Source organism: Myotis daubentonii, chromosome 14 (assembly GCF_963259705.1).
Source record: "Myotis daubentonii chromosome 14, mMyoDau2.1, whole genome shotgun sequence".
NCBI lineage: Eukaryota > Metazoa > Chordata > Mammalia > Chiroptera > Vespertilionidae > Myotis > Myotis daubentonii.
Genome location: NC_081853.1, coordinates 57,237,927 through 57,262,922, shown reverse-complemented (window position 1 = coordinate 57,262,922; position 24,996 = coordinate 57,237,927). Strand labels below are relative to the sequence as shown.

The window sequence follows — 24,996 nt, the reverse complement described above, 5'->3', positions numbered from 1 at the left end:
CGTAAGAGGCCAGAAGCTGGGGGCACCAGGAGAGATTCCTAAGGATGAAAGCACTGAGGCTTGATGAGTCAGGGTTTTGGTTAGTGAAAAGGAAGCATGAGAGGAGATCCAGGCAGTAGGAAGCAGTGAAGTGCGGATTTGAGACTTGTGCAAGGTGTTTTGGGGGAACTGTTAATAGCCCAATCCTGTGACATTGGGAGAAAATTGGGAAGATAGGTTTGGCTGAGAGTGTGAAGGGCCTTGAATGTCAGAGTAAGGAATATACCTTTATTCTGTAGGCAGTGGGGAGTCATTGAAACATTTTGATCAAGGGACAAAGGTATTTTAGAAAGGTAAATTGAGGAGCCCCGAAGAGTGCTTTTAGACTTAGAGAAACCAGATAAAAGGGTAATGGAACTTATTTCCAGAGGTGCTAGGCAATACTGTTCCTAACATGGAAAACCTATAATGATTGTGAAGAAATCACTCAACTATCTTCTATTTGCCTCTTCAGTAAAATAAATACATTTATCTTTCCTCACGAGATCAGAATTTATAATTTCACTAAGAAAATATTATGTTGTAGTCGGCATTATTGCTTTATAAATGACCTTATTAACTTTGTTACATATGAGAGAGTATTTTCCTCTTTGGTATTTGGAGATTGTAAGTTGGAAATAGATTATTGATTGAGGAAATGATAGCTACATTTTATTAGTTCATAAAGTAAATGAAATTATTACCTTGGGCTGCATTTTCTTTTAAACTTGATATTTCAATTAGTTAAATGACAGAAACAAGTTCTGAAATGAAACTTTAGTGTTATGTGTTAATACTCTTTTCCTTTCTACTCTTACGATTTTCTTTATTACTAAAAATTCTCAAAAGTGCCCTCATAACTGGGATTTTTGACATCTGTACCCTAAAACAGTGATAAAATTGCTCTGAGCACTGCTTGCGCTCCTGGGTTTCAAATTCTTGGAAAGAAAGCTCCTTCAACTCGTCTGTCTGCATCTCTCCCAAAGAATTTACTGTCTTTGGCCAGGATATTATCTATATATATAAAAGCCTAAGCAACCAGATGACTGGCTGGTCGCTGTGACACACACTGACCACCAGGGAGCAGACACTCAACACAGGAGCTGCCCCCTGGTGGTCAGTGTGCTCCCACAGCTGGAGTGCCACTCAGCGAGCTCAGGTGCAGCGGGGCCAGGATGAGTGGGAGCAGTGTGGCGCCCAGCCTGGGCTCGGGCTCCTCCCCAGCCGCCTGCTGCTTCACGCACTACTACGTTTCTTGGGGGATGTCGGACTGCCAGTTTTGGCCCAATTCCTGCAGGCCAGATCAGGCCAAAACTGACATCCCCTGAGGGATCCTGGATTGTGAGAGGGCACAGGCCAGGCTGAGGGACCCCACAGGTGCACAAATCCGTGCACTGGGCCTCTAGTGTATAATAATAAAAGTGTAATATGCAAATCGACTGAACAGCCAATGACCATCCAGACAACCACGCTATGACACCCACTGGTGCCAGGCCAGCCAAGATGGGTGTGATGCGATTGGTTGGGGGCCCGGCCATCACCCCATCATCGCCCTGCAGAGGGATGCCCAGGCTACTGGTGGTGGGGCGATCAGTCGGTGGGCTCCACCATCGCCCCAAAGAGGGAGGCCCGGGCTACCCGGCCGGCGGTGCTGCGGTGCGTAGCCTGGGCCTCCTTCTGCAGGGGTGATCCATCACGGAGCCCCAGCCGGGTGAGCAGGGCCTCCCTCTGTGGGGCGGTTGATCACAGGGCTCCAGGATTGTGAGAGGGCGCAGGCTGGGCTGAGGAACCCCTCCCTCCCCCTCCCCACCCAGTGCATGAATTTCGTGCACTGGGCCTCTAGTTAAGTGTATAAAAATGCAACTGTTTTTTGTATGTTGATTTTGTATCTTATGACTTTACTAAATTTGATGATTAGTTTTGTGTGTTTTTTTAAATCTTCACCCAAGGAGTGAGGATATTTTTTCTATTGATTTTTAGAGAGAGTGGAAGGGAAGGGGGAAGGGGTGAGAGAAAGAGAGAGAAAGATGTGAGAGAGACACATTGATTGATTGCCTCCCATATGCACCTCGAATGGGGGCAGGAGTCAAACCTACAACCCTCTGGTGCACAGGCCAATGCTCTAACCACTGAGCCACAGCAGCTAGGGCTACTGATTAGTTTTAATTTTTTTTTTTTTATGAGTGTTTAGAGTTTTCTATGTATGATATTGTGACATTTGCAAATAGAGTTTTACTTCTTCCTTTCTTCCTTTCTGATTTGGATGTCTTTTTAAAAAACTTTTTCTTGCCTTATTACTCTGGCTGGGAATTCCAGTATATGTTGAATAAAAGTGGTGAGAGTGGGCATTCTTCTCTTTCCTGTTCTCGCTCTTAGAGGAAAAACTTGCAGTTTTTCACCATTAAGTATGATGTGGTTTGTCCTATGTGTGTTTTTTTTATTCTTTATTTTTTTAAAATCTTTATTGTTCAGATTATTACATTTGTTCCTCTTTTCCCCCCCCCCCATAACTCCCCTCCTTCCAGTTCCCACCCTACCCTCCGCCTCACTCCCCACCCACTGTCCTCATCCATAGGTGCACGATTTTTGTCCAGTCTCTTCCCACATCTCCCACACCCCTTTCCCCCCCAAGAATAGTCAGTCCATTCCCTTTCTATGTCCCTGATTCTATTATGATCACCAGATTATTTGTTCACTTGATTCTTAGATTCACTTGTTGATAGATGCATGTTTGTTGTTCATAATTTGTATCTTTAGCTTTTTCTTCCTCTTCCTCTTCTTAAAGGATACCTTTCAGCATTTCATATAATACTGGTTTGGTGGTGATGAACTCCTTTAGCTTTTCCTTATCTATGAAGCTCTTTATCTGACCTTCAGTTCTGAATGATAGCTTTGCTGGATAAAGTAATCTTGGTTGTAGGTTCTTGGTATTCATCACTTTGAATATTTCTTGCCATTCCCTTCTAGCCTGCAAAGTTTCTGTTGAGAAATCAGCTGACAGTCGTATGAGTATTCCCTTGTAGGTAACTGAGTTTCTTTCTCTTGCTGCTTTTAAGATTCTCTTTTGTCTTTTGCTCTTGGCATTTTAATTATGATGTGTCTTGGTGTGGTCCTCTTTGGATTCCTTTTGTTTGGGGTTCTCTGCGCTTCCTGGACCTGCAAGTCTATTTCTTTCACCAGGTGGGGGAAGTTTTCTGTCATTATTTCTTCAAATAGGTTTTCAATATCTTGGTCTTTCTCATCTTCTGGCACCCCTATAATTCGGATGTTGGTACGCTTGAAGCTGTCCCAGAGGCTCCTTACACTATCTTCATATTTTCAGATTCTTTTTTCATTTTGCTTTTCCAATTGGGTGTTTTTTGCTTCTTCGCATTTCAAATCTTTGACTTGATTCTTGTGCTCCTCTGGTCTGCTGTTGGGAGTCTGTATAGTATTCTTTATTTCAGTCAGTGTATGCTTAATTTCTAGTTGGTTCTTTATCATAACATCGAGGGTCTCATTAGATATCTTGTAGATCTCATTAAGTTTATCGGCAGCTTCTAGACAGTTCTTGAGAGACCTTAAAAGTGTGGTTCTGAACTCTATATCTTCCATTGACAATTTTGTCCTGTTTCTTTGTCTCCGCATTTTTTTTATGCTTTCTTGGTGCACCCCCTACTGGTCTTTGTGCGCAGTCTTGCTGTAGTTAAGCCTTGATTGTTGTAGGGGGGATTTGACCTCCAGGCCAACTGGCTGTGAGAGTCAGCTGTGTCTGCAGTGGGAAAACTTCTGTCCTCTGGGGAGGTGCTAATCTAGCCTTTGCCTGAGGCTATCTGGCAAATGGCTCTGTGCAGGGCTTGGGTGGGGCGGGTCGCACGGGATCAAACAGGGCGGGCGGAGGGAGCAGTTATGGCTGCTCTCAGTCCCATCCCAGAGGCTCTGCCTCTCAGAGTCCCAGCAACCGCTGCAAAGCTCGGAGAGAAAGCTGCCCTCGCGTTCCGACCGATGCCAGACAGTCCCACTTCTCCCGTTTGAGTATGGGTCCCTAGAGACTCGCCCAGAACTGGAGCTCAGGGCCTGAGCCTCCCTCCCAATTGAAACAGACAACCGTGCCCTCAGCCACCAGCCCGCTCCGTGCGCACCTCCGCACCTTTGTATTTTCCGCACTGCGCCTCCTCTGAGTCTCGGTATGCTGTTCTCTTTCCTTCTAGTTAAAGAATTTCCCCTCAGCCAGCTTTCCTGTGGTTCTGGGTGATGTCCGTTCCGTCTTTTAGTTGTATTTTTGAAGTGGTTGTTCGAGGCAGCTAACTCCGGTGTTTACCTATGCCGCCATCTTGGTTCTCTCAGGAGTAGACAAATCCTATGTGGTTTTTCAATAATGTTGATGTATGTTTCCTCCATACCCACATGTTGAGAGTTTTTAATCATAAATGGATGTTGAATTTTGTCAAATGAAATGGTCATATTTTTGTTCTTCATTTTGTTACGGGGGTGTATCACATTGATTGGTTTATGGATGTTGAACCATCCTTTCATCCTGGAATAAATGCCACTTGATCATGGTGTATGTCACTTTTTAAAAAAATGTATTGTTATTGATTTCAGAGAGGAAGGGAGAGGTACAGATAGAAACATCAATGATGAGAGAGAATCATTGATTGGCTGCCTCCTGCACGCCCCCTACTGGGAATCGAGCCTGCAACCCGAGTATGTGCCCTTGACTGGAATTGAACCTGGGACCTTTCAGTCTGCAGGCCGACGCTCTATCCACTGAGCCAAACTGGCTTTACTTATTTTTTTCTTTTGTTGTTTGTGCTTTTGGTATTGTATCTAAGAAATAATGCCTAATCTAAGCTCTTCAGGATTTACTCGTTTGTTTAAGCATTTTGTAGCTTTTGCATTTAGGTCTTTAATTTATTTTGAATTAATTTGATGTATAGTGTTAAGTAGGAGTACAAATTCATTCTTTTTGAAATTATATTTTTATTGATTTCAGAGAGGAAGGGATAGGAATAGAAACATCAGTGATGAGAGAGAAATTGATTGGCTGCCTTCTGCACATCCCCTACTGGATCAAACCTGCAACCTTGGTGTGTGCCCTGGCTGGGCTGATTTTACATATTGATCTGTGTCTTCAACATTGCTGAACATTTTTTTTCATTCTAGTATTTTTTAGAGCACTCACTAGAATTTCCAATATAAAATATCATATCATCTGCCAATAGAGTTTTACATTCCAATATGATGCATTATTATTATTATTATTATTTTGCTGAATTGCCCTGGCTAGTACCTCCACTACAGTGTTAAATAGAAGTGGCGATAGTGGAAATGTTTATCTTGCTTCTGATTTTGGGGGAAAGCCTTCAGTCTTTTACATCATAATTATGATGGTAGCTTATGATGAGTTTTTCAGAAGTGCCCTTTATCAGGTTGAGGTCATTCACTTCTATTTTTAGTTTGTTGAGTGTTTTTATCAAAAAAAGGATGCTGGATATTGTCAAATGGTTGTTCTGTATACACTTTGATTATTGTGTGGTTTTAGTCTTCTATTAATATTGTGCATTATATTGATTTTCATATGCTGAGTCAACGTTGCAATTCCTGGGATACTCGGTAATGTTGTATAATCAGACTTTTATAAAAAAGAGTTGCTGTGTTTGGTTTGGTAACATTTTGTTGAGGATTGCTGTTTGTATTAATGAAAAGATACTGTTTTGTAGCTTTCTTGTGATGTCTTTGTCACATTTTAGTATCAGGGTAATGCTGGTCTTACAGGATTAGTTGGACAGTGTTGTTTACTTTCATGTTTTTTGCAAGAGTTTATGAAAGATGGATGTTAATTACTCTTTGAAGGTTTGGTAGGATTCTCCAGAGAAGCCATCTGTCCTGTGCTCCCCCGGTTTATGCCTTTCTTTGTGGGAACTTTTAAAGGGATTAACTTGATTTTGTACTTGTTATAGACATATTTAGATGTTCTATTTCTTCAGTAATTTGTGTCTTTCTAGGAATTTGTTCAGTTTACATGTTACCTAAGTTGTTGGTGTATAGTTGTTCATAGTGTCTTATTATAATCCTTTTTATTTTTATAAAGTAGGTAGCGAGGTACCATCTTTCATTCTTCATTTTAGTAAAGTGGATTCCCTATCCCTCCCCTTTTCCCCATAAATCTAGCTAAAGGTCTGTTCATTTTATTGATGTTTTCAAAGAACTAACTTGGTTTTGTCTATTTTGTTTTACTATTATATTTACTTCAGTTTTAATCTTTATCATTTTCTTCTTCTGCTTGTTTTAGGTTAATTTTCTATTCTTTTACAAATTCCTTAAGGTAAGAAGTTCGGTTGAAATAATTTTTTAAAAAACCATCTGTGGTTCTTTCTGTATCTTTTAGTAGGACTTCATCTGCCTGCAGAGGTATTTTTACCTGAGGTTGGGGATTTTGAAGTAAAGGGTTAAGATTTATTATTTTTTTTTGTATTCTTTGGGAAACTACTGAAATTTTAGAGACTAAATGTTTTAGTGACGTGCATCTGTAGTATGAGTAATGGGAACAAGAGATGAGTTATGGAGCCTATTTTGAGTTTATGCAGAAAGAAGTTCACTTTCAAGTCCTGGAGAACTTATTGAGCACTCCTCGAGAATTGATGGTCACATTTAGTGTTTCAGGTACAATTAATTCTGGTATGTTCTAGATGCGGTGGTGGCACACAGAAAGTGTTACTGTCTCCAGTGTGATAATAATACTCGTCACTTCAGGCCTGTATTCTGAGTTCTACTGCATGTGTCCCACTGTCGCAGGCCTCTCCATTCGATGTCTCACAAGCACCTTAACTACTTGCCTAGGAACCGGCACTCCTCCAGTTTCCTCCAACCTGTTCTGGCTTTAGCACTTTCTGGGTCTAAACAAATGATCTCAGTCATTTGAAGCTAGAATTTTGCCAGTCTGTATTCAGTACTCACCAAGTATTAATGCCTCTAAAGAACTCGAGCTGAGGATAGAAGGCAGCCTTGACCTCTTTGGATTGCTGCATCCGTTTTTTCATTGCTCAACCTGCATTCAGTTTTGATATTCTTCCCTATTCCCTTTTCTACACTTACTTCCTGGGTGGTTTTACTAAAACCCGATCTTAGTACTCACTTTCTTAAAACCTTTACATTGCTTCTCTTAGGGTCAAGTCCAAATTTCTTAAAATGATTTAAAAGCCCCTTTTACTCTGGCTTCTGCTTATCTTTACAGTTTCATTTCCTGGTCACCAAGTTATTTGTCTGCTATATTGAACCTCTGAGTAGTTTAAAACGTGGCATGTTCTCTCTAGCCTCTGGTGGTTTTTTTTGGAGCCCTGACTTCGGTTTATGTCTCTAACTACATAACTGCAGCCGCCTTCCCTTCAGCTGTATTCCCCACCAATTTACCATCTTCTAGATCCTAGGGAGTTAAGCTTTCTCTTGCCTCTTTGCTCTTCATACATGCTGCTCTACCCCTTTTCCTTTTGTTCACCCATTTTTGTTTTATTCAGATTCATCCTTCAGTTTTCAGGCCTCCAGGGCTGCCAGAGGGATGTCTGACTGCCAGCTTAGGCCCGATCCCCCAGGGAGTGAGCCTAAGCTGGCAGGTGGACATCCCTTGAGGGGTCCCAGACTGGGTGCAGGCTGGGCTGAGGGATCCCCCCCCCTCCGGGGGCACGAATTTTCATGCACCTGGAGGTGTGGCCATGGTCCCTGCATGCACGATTTTTGTCCCCATCTGACACTGGCCTTCCATTTAAATTAATTTGAAGACAGTTTCCTGTGATGCCAGCATTTGCGATGACTATTAATAAATCACAAGGACAAACGCTAGACAGAGTAGGAATATTCTTACCTGAACCCGTTTTCAGACATGATCAGTTATATGTTGCTTTCTCTCAAGTTCAAAGAGCATGTGACATTAAAGTTAAAGTTGTAGATACTTCATCACAAGGGAAATTAGTCAAACACTCTGAATGTGTTTTTACTCTTAATGTGGTGTACAGGGAGATACTAGGATAAGTTTGATCCATTTATCAGGCATTGTTTTTATCAAGGTTTTTATATCATGATTTTGTTTTTATATCATGTTTCTGTTGTTTTTACATCATGTTTTTGTTTTTATATTGTCTGTTATTGTTTATTAACCAATTTATATATTATTTTATATACATTTTACTAATTTTCTTTCATCTCTGACACTCCCATTATAAAGAAAGGGCGAATAGCGATATTACAATATTTCTTCTAATTAATTTCCTTTCAGTGTGCACGAATCCATGCACCAGGCCACTAATTATTTTATATTAGTTTAAGATATACAGCATGGTGGCCAGGCAATTACATAATTTACAAAGTGATCCTCCTGATCATTCTAATACCCACCTGGTACCATACATAGTTATTATGGTTTTATTGACTATTTCTTTTAATTCATATATTGGGACAGGCAAAAATAGGTTTACAGTGTGTGCATGTTTAACAGTTCATTCCTATATTATTATTTATTAGTTATTGTATTGTTTTCCATACAAACAATTATAAACCTACCTTTGCCCACCTCTGTATTTGAATAGCTAATATATGGCTTAAAAGTCCCAAAATATAAATGGCTACATACTACTGTGATGTTTCCCTTGCCCACTCAGTCCTTTACTCTTTCCACAGTTGTTCCTTATGTAGCCACCCAGCGTTTTTATATGTGTACACCGTACAAGCAAATATTAATACACAGTCTTTTGCATATACCTTCAGTAGTGGCTTAAAGTTTATTTTCCCTATACAGATCTTGCATATTTTCTAGATATTTACTCCTTTGGTTGCTCTTATAAATGAGATATTTTGTTGTTATTGTATATTTATTGATTCCATGTATTGATTTATATACAGTTGACCCTTGAACAACACGCAGGTTAGGGGTGCAGACCCCTGCGCTGTTGAAAATCCATGTAAAACTTGACTCTCCAAAAACCTAAGTACAGCTGTCTCATTATCCGAGGGGGTTGGTTTCAGACTCTCCCCCCAAAACAGATATCATGTAACCTGTACGTGCATATGGACTACAGCAGAGTATGCCGGCACATCACTTAGTTCCTGTGGATTCAGCGTAGTGCTTAGCATGTGGCATGTTCAGGTTTTGCATTTCACACCTTTTTGGGATATTTTTCTTAGAATTTTTTATTTTTTATTTATTTTTTTTAAAATATATTTTATTGATTTTTTACAGAGAGGAAGGGAGAGAGATAGAGAGTTAGAAACATCGATGAGAGAGAAACATCGATCAGCTGCCTCCTGCACATCTCCTGGGGATGTGCCCGCAACCCAGGTACGTGCCCTTGACCGGAATCGAACCCGGGACCTTTCAGTCCACAGGCTGACGCTCTATCCACTGAGCCAAACCGGTTTCGGCAAATTTTTTTAATTTGAACTTTTAGGTTCAGTTTATTAAATTCAATGATGACTTCATGGTCTTTCGAATTTCAGTAGACCTGAAATTACTGTATGCTAACTGGGCCAGAAACTGTAAGAAATCACCTTAAAATAAACAAAGATCTCATTCAAATATTTAAAAACTGATAAATGACATAGGAGAACTGGGAATGAAAAGCAGGAAAACTAAACAAGATCAAAGCTATAAAGAGGCTTAATGGGCACTGGGACATATCAGTAAAACATGCTTCGTAAAACAGTTAAGTATAATAAAGTTCTTCCAGCCGTGGGCAAACTACAGCCCGTGGGCCGGATCCGGCCCGTTTGAAATGAATAAAACTAAAAAAAAAAAAAAAAGACCGTACCCTTTTATGTAATGATGTTTACTTTGAATTTATATTAGTTCACACAAACACTCCATCCATGCTTCTGTTCCGGCCTCCGGTCCAGTTTAAGAACCCATTGTGGCCCTCGAGTCAAAAAGTTTGCCCACCCCTGGGTCCGTTGGGTGAAGTCCCTCGGGCTCAGCAGGAGCGTTGTGGTCTGGAGCACCCTCACCTCCAGCTCCACTTCCTCCATTGCCTGAACAGACTCCTCCCGCACCTCCAAGAGCTCATATCAGATGTGTCAAGATTCCGATCTGTTTCAAATAGCTGCTTCCCACTTCATTTGTTCTTTCCTGCTTTTTTTTCTTTCATTTTTTAAAAAAAATTCCGAGAGTTCTGCATCAAACTTAGCTTTCCAACTTAAGAAATTCTCAATTGTAGCAGGAATGCCATGAAATAATTCCTTTTTGGCTTATTCTGTTTTTTTTTCTTTTCTTCTCTCCTAGTTTGTATTTGGCCTCCTATTTTGTTTAATTTTTCTTGCACAGCTGTCACTAAAGTAAAGATCATCACCATAGCAAGGTCTTCTTGGGCCTGTAATGCTAATAACTTTTCAATGCCTGAGACACAGGGTCTAGGTTTTCCTGGGAGAATGTTTTCAAAGGGGGGGCGTCATCTGGATATTTTTTTCTGTATGTAACCCTGAGGGCAGTGTGGAGAGTTTCATCACTTTCTCTAGCCTCCGGTGTCGCAGTAATAGTGAAGACGGGAGGCTTTCTGGCGATACTGTAAAGGGGTCAGGGTGATGGCTCCAGCGCCTCCGGCTTGCCATGCCGCTCCTTGCCCTGTCTGCCCTTGTGGTCCTCGCTGCTGCCCTTAGGCCGCCCAGGCACCCAGTGGCCGGCAGCAGGGATCATGGCCGCACCACCCGAGTGGGCGGAGGGGAATGTTTTTGATCCCTGGTTGGATGGTTGAATCTGCAGATGGAGAACCTGCAGATGTGGAGGGCCGATGGCAAAGGTGGTTTTTGATATGTCAGTTTGTATATAAATTTTTAAGGACTTTTTACCTTATATTTCTCTCATGATAGATGATGAAATATTTTACCAATTTCCCAAGTGAGAAAAGAAACTAGCTTTACCTGTTGGTTTAGTTTCATTCCACTGTTCTGATCTCATACTATTACACTATATTTTATTTTTATTTATTTATTTTCTAACTAGGGGCCCGGTGCACGAAATTCGTGCACTGGGTGTGGGGCGGGGGGGAGTGTCCCTCAGCCCAGCCTGCCCCCTCTCACATACTGGGAGCCCTCAGGCGTTGACCCCCATCACCCTCCAATCACAGGATCTGCCGGGAGCCGGTCCATCCTTGCTGTTTCAAGGGACCTGGCATATATGGCATACGGTTCTTAATATGTTTGCTCACCTTCTTGGCGCTGTGTTTTAACCAAGGTCACCTCTCCGAGAAAGGTTGAATCCCCAGGTAGGGATTTTCCCCTGAAGTTAGGGAGGGAATAAAACCCCTCAACTAAGTGCCAGGCGGGTAATTAATCCCTTTAACTACGAACAATCATGCTTAAACTACATAATCTTTACTCCCTGGAATGGAGATAAGAAATGCCCTAACCTTTGTAATAGAGATTGATAGGATTGAATCAACTGGTATAAATACAGATGTAACAAGACAGCAAGACACAGAAGTTAGAACACAGAACTTAGAACTTAGAACTTAGAACAGAATCAAGAAGACAGAACCTACACGGAGCCTAGAGACAGAAGAACTTCGCTGGAGAGAGCATGCCGGAGGATCCTGGAGAGGGACTGGCCTCGGAGCTTAGAGACAGAGCCTAGCGGGAGAACATGGCAAGGGATCCTGGACTGAACCTGACTACAGAGATTGGCAGGAGAACCTGACTGGAACCTGGACACTGAACCTGACTGGAGAGCCTGGACAGAACCTGGCTACTGAACCTGGCTAGAGGAACCTGGCTATGATGATCACCCGAAGGCTGCCTCCGTGTCATTCCTTCTTCGCTGACTCCGTCCACACCTTTGGGGACCCCTGGACCTGCTGGGGTTGGACCCCGGCAAGGATCGGCCCCTTGCCCAGGCCTGACGCCTCTGGCCTAGGCGTCCGGCCTGGGCAGCGGGGACCCGCAGCTGCAGCGGCCCCGCAATTGTGGGCTTCGCTTTAGGCCCAGGCAAGGGGTCCCTAGCTCCTGGGACTGCCAGCTTCGACCGTGCCCAGCTCCCATCACTGGCTCCACCCCTACTTCCTGCTATCACTGGCCAGGGCAGCAAAGGCGCCTGATTCTCCGATCATAGCTCCCCCCTAGGTTTCTGATCACTGTCAGTGGCAGGGGGCTTCTTCCTGCTTTCCCTTTTGCCTCCCTGCATTGTGCCTACATATGCAAATTAATCACCATCTTGTTGGCAGTTAACTGCCAATCTTAGTTGGCAGTTAATTTGCATATAGCCCTGATTAGCCAATGAAAAGGGTATCGTCGTACGCCAATTGCCATTTTTCTCTTTTATTAGTGTAGATATGTTTTTACTGATTTGAGAGAGAGAGAGAGAGAGAAGTGTGGATGAGAGAGAGACACATCAATTGGTTGCCTTCTGCACAGACCCAGAACCTGCAATGCAGGTACGTGCCTTAATCTGGAATCGAACCTGCGACCCTTTGGTGCATGGGCCGATGCTGTAACCACTGAGCAACACCAGCCAGGGCTGTTTTTCATGTTTTGATTGCTGATATTGATATTTTCTCCAGATCAGTCTTTTTTTTTTTTTTTTAATATATTTTATTGATTTTCCACAGAGAGGAAGGGAGAGAGATAGAGAGTTAGAAACATCGATGAGAGAGAAACATTGATCAGCCGCCTCCTGCACACCCCCTACTGGGGATGCGCCCGCAACCCAGGCACATGCCCTTGACCGGAATCGAACCTGGGACCTTTCAGTCCGCAAGCCGACGCTCTATCCACTGAGCCAAACCGGTTTCGGCCAGATCAGTCTTGATGTGTGGTAATAGAAGGTCTTCAATATTTCTTGGTTCTTTGTAGTCTTATATAAATTTTAGAATCAGTTTATTAATTTAAAAGATGGGATTTTGATCGATATCTATAGATTTTGTTATACATTTGCTTTTCATTTCATTACTTTGTTTCCATTTTTATTATGGATATTCTGTTTCTCAAAGCATAATCAAATTTATTGGTTGAATCTTTGTAAAATATCTATAGTAGATAACAAACTTCCACTGTTAATATTTTCTTAAGTAATTGGTACATAGTTGCCCCAAAAGTACAAACAGGTCATGCTGAGGGAGAGAGAGAACATTTATAGAAGTGTTTTCAAACACATGCACACACCACTCGGGAATAGTAATTTTGCTGAAATGTACTCATTGTCCTGATCTACTTAATATTGCCTTTCAGAATATTGATAACATTGAAAGGAGCTTACATATTTGAGAGGGGAGCTAGTGAAGAGGGGAGAGTATATATTTGAGAAAATTTGCTGCTTAATTTCAGGAACACTGACCTGTCTCAGTAATTAAAATGCTAATTGATATGTTTATCCTTGTTTTTCTAGTGACGTGCAGTTTTCGAGGATCTGTTCCTCAAGGGCTGGTCTTAGAAATAGGAGAAACGGTCCAGATTCTTGAAAAATGCGAAGGTGAGTATGGTGCTGTAAACATGCAAACAGTGATCATTCGGGGCGGTATTATTTAGTGACATTAGAAGCAATCACTTGGAGCTGTAATTAGCCACATTACAATATACTATTATACAATCCTCCCTGATCTTTGTTCATCATATAGGTACAAGCTATTTTCATATAACTGTTAGAATTAGTCTTTTGCCAAGAGTGTATCTGCGATATTGTTGTGTATAGTGACAATTCATCCATTTTCCTTTTGGTATTTTAAAATTTTTTTATTTACTTTATTCATTTTTTATTGAATTTATTGGGGTGACACTGGCTAACAAGATTATGCAGGTCTCCGGTGCACAGTTCTACAGCATCATCTGTGTTGTGTGTTCATCACCCAAAACAAGTCTCCGTCCACCACCATTTATTTCCCAAACCCTCCGCCACCTTCCTCCCCACAGCAATCATCATACTGTTGTCCATGTCCATGAGTTTTTTCTTTTTTTTTTTCTTTTTTGCTCAATTCTTCCACTCCCTCCCCAACCCCTACCCCACCCTTGACAACTGGTAGCCTGCTCTCTGTAAGTCTGTCAGTATTTTGCTTGTTAGTTCCTTTTTTTCATTAGATTCCACATATGAGTGAAATCATATGGTACTTGTCTTTCTCTGACTGGCTTATTTCCCTTAGCATACTGTTCTCCAGGTCCATCCATGCTGTTGCAAAGGGTAAGGTTTCCCTCTTTTTTACAGACGAGTAGTATTACATGGCATAAATGTGCCACAGCTTTTTTATCCACTCATCTATTGATGGACATTTGGGCTGCTTCCAAATTTTGGGTATTATAAATAGCGTTGCAATGAACATAGAGGTATATGTAGTCTTTTAAAAAAATTCTTTATTGTTTAAAGTATTACACGAGTCTCTCCCCCCCCCCCCCCCCGCATTGACCTCTCCCCCCGACCCTAAGCCCTCACGGCCCCTACTGTCTGTGTCTATTGGTTATGCTCATATGCATGCATACAAGTCCTTTGGTTGATCTCTTACCCCCTCATCCCCCACCTTCCCTTATAGGTTGTATAGTCTCTCCGATGCTCTTATGTCTCTGGTTTTATTTTTGTGCATCAGTTTATGTTGTTCATTATATTCCACATAGGAGTGAGATCATGTGATAGTTATCTTTCTCTGACTGGCTTATTTCGCTTAGCATAATGCTTTATAGTTCCATCCATGCTGTTGTAAATGGTAGTCTTTTGAATTAGTGTTTTAGGTTTCTTCAGATAAATTACCGAAGTGGAATTGCAGTTCCATTTTTAATTTAAAAAATATAATATTACTGACTTTAGAGAGGAAGAGAGAGGAAAGAGAGAGATAGAAACATCAATGATGAGAGTGAATCATTGATCAGCTGCCTCCTGCATGCCCCCCATGGGGGATCGATTCTGCAACCAGGACATGTGCCCTGACTGGGAATTGAACTGTGACCTCCTGGCTCATGGGTGGACACTCAAACTGCTGAGCTATACCAGCCGGGCTTGGGTGCCTTTTATTTCTTCTTCTGGTCTGATTGCTGTGGCTAGGACTTCCAGTGCTATCTATCTATATAATATCTATATATATAAAAGGCTAAGCGACCGTCCAACCTGCCGGTAGCTATGACAGGCACTGACCACCAGGGGGCAGACACTCAACGCAGGAGCTGCTGAGCTGTGATCACTTGGCTGTGGTTCTCTGGTGACGCACCCCAGAACCAGAGAGGAGGGAACCTGATTCCTCGCGATTCCTCTCACACTCCAGGACCCCTTCAGGGATGTCAGAGAGCCGGTTTTGGCCTGATCCCCGCAGGCCGGCCAAGGGACCCCACCTGCCAGAGGGACCCTGCTCACTCCACAGACGCCCTTCGAGCCGCAGTGCCAGCCCAGGTGCCGCCGGCTGGGGAGGGACCGCGGGAGGTTGGCTCCAGGGCATGTCCGGCCCGTTTTGCCCAGTCCCACTCTGCCGGCCACCACCCGGGACCACCTGCATTAGTCCCTGCACCAGAGGGACTAATTAGTTTCCTTTCAATGTGCACGAATCTGTGCTCCGGGCCACTAGTGTGAATAAGAGTGGTGAAAGTGACAACTCTGTCTTGTTCCCAATCTTAAGGGAAGCGCTTGTAGTGTTTGCCCTTTGGGTATGATGTTTATTATATGTCGCCTTTATTAGGTGAGGTATGTTTTCTCTATTCCAACTTTGCTGAGAGTTTTTATCATAAATGGGTGCTGAATTTTATCAAATGCTTTTCTGCATCTATCGGTGTGATCATTGGGTATTCTTAGCCTTCCTTTTGTTGACGTGGTGTAGCACTTTTATTGGCTTGCAGGTATTGTTCCAGCCTTGCCACCCTGGAATAAAACCCACTTGGTCATGGTTTATGATCTTTTCACTGTATTGCTGTCAGTTTGCCAATATTCTGTTGAGGATTTGTGCTTGTCAGCTACCTGTCTGTCTGTCTGTGTGGCCATTACCCTGGGTTTGGGTGGGGGTAAATTTGCATTTTTCTTCTGTCGGGGAAGAAGATGCTGCACCTTTGGAATAAAAAGTTCGAAACCTCTTGTTGGAAGGGCACTTGTTGTTGGGCCGCACTTGGAGCTTTTGATCTGGCTTGATTGGTTTGCACCCAGAATCTTTGGGAAGGACTGCTGACTGGTGACTGTCACATGGCCTGATCTATATAAAGGCTTCATTCTTTTGGTTTAACACTGCTGACTCTGTTCTGCAGCCTCCCTGTCAGTAGCAGTTGTAGTGGTACTGTTGTCTCTTTTTGGTAGTATACCTCCCTTACATTGGGTGACTTACATTTCACTATCTAAATAGTAATGCATATTTAACATAGTGCGATTCCACCATGTTGGATATTATAAATATGAAAACACTTGGCACAGAGCATGGCACAGGTGACTGCTATGTTTTGTCTATATGTTTAAAGAACCATAGCTTTCAGATTAATTTATTTTTAAATTAATCACAGACCCAGAATATTTTAGACAGCCACTTTTCTTAATTTGTATTTCTCTTCTTACTGATTATTTTTCTAACCTAATGGGAGTAAATTTTTTTTAAAGTTTCCTTTAAAAAAATCAGGTTTGAAGTAAATTTTAAAATACATAAAGTATATTTGGCATGACCAAGCATAGAAGGTGTAATCCAGAATTAAGTTGGCAAATGTAAACTCTATACCGATCTTACTCCATTCACACAGCAAATATTTACATAGTAGGCAGTAAACACACACACACACACACACACACACACACACACACACACTAGTGTGCCCCTTTCCTAATTTTATGGCAATTCTCTGGTATCCTCAGTTTCTTCTGTTTTTTTTTTTTTTTGTATATTAATTACCTGTAAATAGTGTATACTGTTTCTCTGAATTTTATTATCTTTGAAAGTATAGCAAATTTCTAGCTGTTCTTCTAAAATCTACAATTTGTTTTTTGCTCATCAGACTGATGTGGTTATATTTTGTTTAAAATTCTATTTTCTGTACTTTTCATCTTCTTTGTAGACTAATTGCTTAAATATAATACAGTTTGCATAACTTGTAATTCTAAAATCTCTACTGATTTCAGTATAATACAGGATTTAACATTACATCTCAATTAGGGATTTAGTTTAATTTATTACCTTAATTTTTAATCACATTTTATAAAGTGTCATTTTAGAATCTAGGTTTTATGATATATACTTAATATATATATATACATACATATATATATGTGTGTGTGTGTGTATATATATATATATATATATATATATATATATTTAATCCTCACCTGAGGATATGTTTTTTTCTTGATGTTTTTAGAGAGAAACAACATTCATTGGCCTCTTGCACGCCTCCTACTGGGGATCAAGCCCGCAACCCTGGCATGTGCCCCTAATGGGAATCGGTTGACACTCAACCACAGAGCACACAGGCAGGGTTGGGGATTTTAACAAAATATATGTTCTTGTTGATTTTAAAGAGAGAGGAATGGAGAGGGTTAGAAGGATAGAAACATTAATGAGAGAGAAACATTGACACTGGGACTTGAACCAGTGACCTCGTGGTTCGTGGGTTGATGCTCAACCACTAAACCACACTGGCCAGGCCATCTGAGGAGTTTCATGGAGTTGGATTACATGTCCTCCGAGGTCTTTTCTAGTTTTTTGTATCTTACTCAGTTGAAAGAGCTTTGTGCCTTTATTTTTTTTTTGCCAAGTTCTTTTTTAAAAAATGTATTGGGATGACATTGGTTAATAGAATTATATAGGTGACAAGTATACAATTCTATAATACATTATCTGCATAATGTATTACGACTCAAGTCTCCTTCCATCACCATTATTCCCCCTTTATCCTCTTCTACCCCCCCCCCCCTTTCCTTCTGGCAATCACCATACTGTTGTCTGTATTTATGAGTATTTTTTGTTTGTTTAATCCCTTCACCTTTTTTCACCAAGTCCTCCAAACCCCCTTTCTCTGACAGCTGTCAGTCTGTTCTCTGTATCTATGAATCTGTTTCTATTTTTATTTATGTTGTTCAGTAGATTCCACATATAAGTGAAATCATATGGTATTTGTCTTTCTCTAACTGACTGACTTAGCATAATACTTGGGATAGGAAGAATTAACATGATTAAAAGCAATCTATAGATTCAGGACAATTCCTATCAAGTTACCAATGACGTATCTCATGGAACTAGAACAAATATTCTAAAAATTTGTATGGAACCACAAAAGACCCTGACTAGCCTCAGCAATCTTGAGAAAGAAGAAGAAAGTTGGAGGAATCATGACCTTATATCAAACTATCCTACAAGGCCATAGTAATCAAAACAGGATGGTGGCCCTAACCGGTTTGGCTCAGTGAATAGAGCATCGGCCTGCGGACTAAAAGGTCCCAGGTTCGATTCCGGACAAGGGCATGTACCTTGGTTTTGGGCACATCCCCAGTAGAGGGTGTGCAGGAGGCAGCTGATCGATGTTTCTCTCTCATCGATGTTTCTAACTCTCTATTCATCTCTCTTCCTCTCTGTAAAAAATCAATAAAATATATTTAAAAAACAACAACAAAAACCCCCCAGCATGGTGCTGACATAAAAAACAAACATGTAGATCAATGGAACAGAATAGAGGCCAGAAATAAGCCAACGTCTTTATGGTCAATTAATATTTGACAAAGGAGGCAAGAACATGCAATGGGGTAAAGACAGTCTCTTCAATAAATGGTGTTGGGAGAGTTGGACAGACATGTGCAAAAAGATGAAACTAGACCACCTTCTTACATGATACACAAGAATAAGCTCAAAATGGATTAAAGACTTAAATGTAAGACTCGAAAACATAAAAATCCTACAAGAAAATATAGGCAGTAAAATCGTGGGCATTTCTCATAGCAGTATTTTTTAAAATATTTCCTTGGGCAAGGGGAACAAAAGAAAAGTGAACAAATGGGGACTACATTAAACTAAAGATTTTTTTGCACAGAAAAGGAAATCAACAAAATGAAAAGACAGCCCACTGAATGGGAGAACATATTTGTCAATGATACATCTGATAAGGGGTTAATATCCAAATTTTTAAAGAACTTACGCAACTTTACACCAAAAAAAAAAAAAAATCCAATTAAAAACTGGCAGGCCATTTTGCGGGGAGAGGAGCGGCTCCGGCTGCAGCGGGGCTGCTGCTGAGGCTCTGAAAACAGCCGAGCTTCGCACCCTCCAAACCCGAAGGAGCAGAGAAGACCGACGCCCCTACCCCCACGGGGACCCGGAACTGATCTGCTGGGATGGCATCCGATGACTGATATAGTGATTGAGGCCATGCTGGAGGCTCCCTATAAAAAAGAGGAGGATGAGCAGCAAAGGAAGGAGGTTAAAAAGGACGGCCCTAGCAACACCAGCAGCAGCACCGGCACCAGTGGCAGTGGGAGCGGCACCAGTGCGGAGGCAAGCAGAGTCGGAGCCATAGTAAAGGCAGGGATAGAAAGCACAGTCGTCGTCAAGACCGTAGTCGAGACCGGGATCGGCATAGACGGAAAAGTAGTCGGAGCCGAAGTCGAGATCGGCAGCATCGTCACCACAGCCACAGCTGGGATCTTCAACACAGTAGTGAGTCCAGAAGTCGGGCCCCACATCGTGAGAATCGTGTGCACGACAGGAGCCCACCACTTGCCGCTAGGCGTAGGTATGGACACAGTAAGAGTCCTCATTTCAGAGAAGAGTCCGGTCAGGGAGTCAATTGATAATCTGAGTCCCAAGGAGCGTGATGCCTGAACAGTTTTCTGTATGCAGTTAGTCGCCCGCATTCGGCCTCGAGACCTGGAGGACTTTTTCTCTGCTATTGGCAAGGTTCGTGACGTACATATCATCTCAGATCGGAGCTCACGTCGTTCTAAAGGCATTGCCTATGTGGAATTCTGTGAAATCCCGTCTGTGCCACTGGCCATTGGGTTGACAGGGCAGCAGCTGCTGGGGGTGCTTATCATTGTACAGGCCTCACAGGCTGAGAAAAAGCGACCGGCAGCCATGGCCAACAACCTGCAGAAAGGCAGTGGTGGCCCAGTGCGCCTGTGTAGGCTCCCTGCACTGCATATTACCGAGGACGTGCTCCGGGCCATCTTTGAGCCCTTTGGCAAAATTGATAATATTGTCCTGATGAAGGACTCAGATACAGGCCGCTCTAAAGGTTATGGTTTCCTTACGTTCTCTGACTCTGAGTGTGCCCGACGGGCCCTGGAACAGTTGAATGGCTTTGATCTTACTGGTCGACCTATGAGAGTTGGCCATGTGGCTGAGCAACTGGATGGTGGCACAGACATCACTTTTCCTTTTGGAGACCAGGAGCTGAATCTGGGATCAGCAGGTGGACGTTGGCAGCTCATCGCCAAATTGGCAGAAGGCTCTGGAATCCAGCTGCCAACCACAGCCGCTGCTGCTGCTGCCACTGCCCAAGCTGCTGCTTTGCAGCTGAATGGAGCAGTTCACTTGGGGGCCCTAAACCCACCCGCTCTGACTGCTCTGAGTCCAGCCCTGAACCTTGCCTCTCAGGCAGTTGCCTCCCAGTGCTTCCAGCTTTCCAGCCTGTTTACCCCCCAGACCATGTGAGTCGCAGGACCTCATTCATTTTAGACTCTGGTTATTTTCCTTCTTTTGACTTCCATTTGCCTCTTCTCTTCGCCCCAAGTAAATCAGTGGCACAGTACATTGCCTCCCTATGCCTCTGGGTCCTGCCACTCCCTTCATATCTACCATTCTACAGCCCCTTCTATCCATTCTGTGGATCAAGCCACCCTGAAGCCATGGACAGTAACTCTGGGGGAGTTGGGGTCACCCTTAGGTACCAAGAAGAGCTCCTGCCCATGGACCCGCGGGGAATGGACTCTGCTGAGCAACCACTAGTGGAAGAGAATTACTGAACACCTGCTTCTCCACGTACACCATCTCCTGGGATGGTCTTCATTGCCCTTCCCAGCCACCTCTCAGTGAGGCCTCCATTCCTCCTCTGTTGAGAAGGCTTTAGGGCATTAACTGAAGGAACTGATTTCTTGTCCCCTATACCTTTACCCTACAATTTTGTCAAGGAAAAACCTTAAGCCTTGTGGTCCAAGAGGATTTTTCAGTTTGGGGGCTGAACCTTGAAGGTGCTGGCTTGATGCTACAAGGGCCTGGAAGATAGCTTGGACATGTATGTGCATTGTAAAGCCTGCCTTAGACCTCAGTTTGGGGCCAGAACTACTGTGGGCTCTGCAGTTTGCTGGGAGCTATAGAAATGATCTATCCTGCCAGGTATTTTGGATGTCTTAGGGGCATTCAGGAGCTTAGTGAAAGATGGGGTACCTTTCCAGTATCTTCCATCTTCTTTTGTATAGTTAGTTGTCCTTCCTCCCAGGTCTTTCCTTTGGTCCAGGAAGGGAGGATGGTGGAGAGGCTGCTACTCTCCACTACTTCCGACGTGCCTCTACTGTGGGCTCCATCCCAGTGCTAAAGCCAATCCTGTCCCCTACTTGGGCACATATGAGCCCTTCTCACTGGACTTTATATCCCTGAGTCTGTGTACATAAATAATATATATATATACACACTTTGTACAAAAGGCAAAAAAAACCCACAAATGGGCAGAGGACCTGAATAGATACTTCTCCAAAGAGGACATGCACATGGCCAGTAGACATTTGAAAAGATGCTCAGTCACTAATCATCAGAGAGATGCAAATTAAAACCGCAAGGAGCTATCACCTCACGCATGTCGGAATACCTGTCATTAATCAACAAACAACAAGTGTTGGGAGGCTGTGGAGAAAAGGGAGCCCTCATGCACTGTTGGTGGGAATGTGATTGGTGCAGCCACTGTGGAAAGCAGGATGGAGTTACCTAAAACAGTTACAACTGGAACTGCCTTACGACCCTGCGATTCCACTTCTGGGAATATATCTGAAGAAACCTGGAACTCTTAACTCAGAAGAATATATATGCACCTCTGTGTTTATTGCAGCGTTATTTACTAGTACAATAGCCAATATTTGGAAGCAGCCCAAGTGTTCATCAGTAGATGAGTGAATAAAAAAGCTGTGGCACATTTATACAATGGAATACTACCTGGCTGTAAAAAACAAGGAAATATTACCTTGCGACGGCAGAGATGGACCTAGTCCTAGGGCGTTATCCTTTCTGAAGAAAATTGAGAATGTTGTATTTATTGTAAGGCTGTTCCTTTTGGAGTAAATTACTAATGAAGGCACAGTTAATTATTTTTTCTAACAATGCTCATGTCTCACAAAATGACAGCAATGTGATTTTAATACCCTTTGTATGCTTCGTTTTAGGTTGGTACAGAGGAGTTTCAACAAAGAAGCCAAATGTAAAGGTACTGAATAATTTTATTATTTTTTTAATGTAGGAGTTGCCTAGTATGTTTGTTTTGTATAAAAACAATCCTCACTTGCCCTTTAAAATATTTCACAGAGGCCACACTCGTGTCTTCCTTCTCAGCGCTGGCTCAGTCTCTGCTCTGTCCAGCACTGTGAGAATGGTTCTTATTTTAAAGGATAGGAAATTCGTATGTGGCCAGAGCTGGAAAGCGTGTTTTGGAAACGCCTATTAGGACATTTAAATTTTTTAAAATTTAAATTCTTCATTGTTGAAAGTATTACATATGTCTCTTTCCCCCCCACTTTGACCTCTCCTCAGCTGCTCCCTCCCCCCACCACATGCCCTCACCCCCACACTGTCTGTGTCCATTGGTTATGCTTATATGCATGCATACAAGTTGTTTGGTTGACAAAACTAAATTGACTTATTCTTAGGCCCAGTTTTGTGGAGCCATGTGATTAGTTAGATGAATTTTGTTTTGTAAAATACAAAATGAAAAGATTTTCAAATAATATTCACTTAGATGTTTTTGTTGATCATACTGTTATTGTTAAAAATATGAATTTAAACAAGACTTACAAGTGTAGAATACTAATTTTATTAACTAGATTTTATGTTTATTCTGTTACCAATTAATGTTAATTTGAGCAAACAAAATAATATTTTAATTAGCAGTTATAATATACTTAGGAACACTCTTCTCAATATATTTGCAAAATCTTTTTTTATTTTTAATCCTCACCTGAGGATATTTTTCCATTGATTTTAGAGAGAGTGGAAGAGACAGAGAAAGACAGAGAGAAATATTGATGTGAGAGAAACACTGATGTGAGAGAAACACATCGATTGGTTGCCTCCTGCATGTGCCCCTACCTGGGCTAGGGATCCTGCAAATAGGGTACATGCTCTTGACCAGGAATCTAATCCACAACCCTTTGGTCTGTGGGCTGACACTCTAACCACTGAACCATGCCAGCCAGGGCTAATTGGTTAGTTTTTAAGGTAATAACTATGAGAAGACAATATCTTCAAACCTTAAATTCTCATAGCCAGGGCTTCTTATCCTAGGCACTATGGATATTTTGGGCCAGATACTTTTTTTTTATGTGAGATTTGATGAGTTCACATTTATCAAAGATCTACTGTGTGCCTGATACAGTATTAAAAATTCTAAGGGGAGGCTAGGGGACTGTCTAGGGCGGGGGGATAAAATGGACACATATGTAATACCCTTTGTAATACTTTAAGCAATAAAAAAAAAAATTCCAGATATATTGTCTCATTTATCCTCATAATTACATTATAAGTACTGATGTCATCTATATTTTATCGTTGAGGATGTTCAAGTTCTGAAAGGCCAAGCAATTTGCCAAGCCCACAATGCTTACAAGTTGAGGTTTGAGTTAGTCTAATGCAGGGGTGGGCAAACTTTTTGACTCGAGGGCCACAATGGGTTCTTAAACTTGACCGGAGGCCGGAACAGAAGCATGGATGGAGTGTTTGTGTGAACTAATATAAATTCAAAGTAAACATCATTACATAAAAGGGTACGGTCTTTTTTTCAATAGTTTTATTCATTTCAACCGGGCCGGATCCGGCCCACGGGCTGTAGTTTGCCCACGGCTGGAATGTGAAAGCCAGTATGTTCTTATTTTATCATGTGGACCCAAGATTAATATTAATAGCTCTTTATAGCATGAATATAGTTTTTTGGTGTGTTCTTTGTTAATCCTCACCTGAGGATATTTTTTCCATTGATTTTTAGAGAGTGGAAGAGAGGGAGGGAGACAGACAGAAACATAGATTGGTTGCCTCCCGCATGTGCCCCGAACAGGGTCAGGATTGAGTCTGAAACTGAGGTGCATGCCCTAAGTAGTCCGCAGGCTGACACTCTATCCACTGAGCCAAACCGGTCAGGGCCCTATACATTTTTCTTAATAATATGGTCACAAGAAGAATTTCAGTAGGTTTTTCATAGCTATTAACAAATTTGGTTTAGAAGGAACATACCCCAACTTAATAAAGACTATATATGACAAGCCCACAGCCAATATCACATAGACAGAGGTGGCCGCTCTCACCACTCTTTTTTAAAAAATTTATATTTTATTGATTTTTTTTTACAGAGAGGACGGGAGAGGAAGAAGGTGAGGGAGAGAGTTAGAGATATTGATGAGAGAGAAACATCGATCAGCTGCCTCCTGCACACTCCCTACTGGGGATATGCCTGCAACCAAGGTACATGCCCTTGACCGGAATCGAACCTGGGACCCTTCAATCCGCAGGCCGACACTCTATCCACTGAGCCAAACCAGTTAGGGCTCAGCACTCTTACTTAACATAGCACTGGGAAGTCCTAGCTAGTAAGAAAGGGAATTAAAAGGTCTTCATATTGGGAAGGAAGAAATAAAATTTTATTTGTTTGCAGATGATATTATTTGTATAAAATCCTAAGGTTCCACCAAGAAAACTGCTAGAACTAATCAACAAATTAAGTAAAATTGCAGGACATATAATTAACACACAGAAATTAGTTGTGTTTCTATATACTAACAATTAAATATCTGAAAAAGAAGTAAAGAAAACAATCCAGTTCACACTGGCATAAAACACAATAAAATATTGAGGAATAAATTTAACCAAAGAGGTGAAAGATGTGTACACTAAACTATAAAATGCA

The 24,996-nt window shown here is 42.0% G+C and overlaps 1 protein-coding gene and 2 pseudogenes across 7 annotated transcripts in view; 2 read left to right on the top strand and 1 right to left on the bottom strand.

The window, feature by feature from the left end:
• The window catches only part of DOCK3 (dedicator of cytokinesis 3), a 176,141-nt gene that overhangs the window by 18,281 nt on the left and 132,864 nt on the right, over positions 1 to 24,996 (top strand). For all 7 annotated transcript variants that reach the window (XM_059664627.1, XM_059664629.1, XM_059664628.1 and 4 more), the window contains exons 2-3: positions 13,358 to 13,441; positions 22,271 to 22,311. In XM_059664627.1, coding sequence (XP_059520610.1) covers positions 13,358 to 13,441; positions 22,271 to 22,311 — 125 coding nt within the window. The remainder of the gene's footprint in view (positions 1 to 13,357; positions 13,442 to 22,270; positions 22,312 to 24,996) is intronic.
• On the bottom strand, positions 1,609 to 10,675 carry LOC132215337 (RWD domain-containing protein 1-like; annotated as a pseudogene).
• Positions 19,235 to 20,697, top strand: LOC132215808 (probable RNA-binding protein 23; annotated as a pseudogene).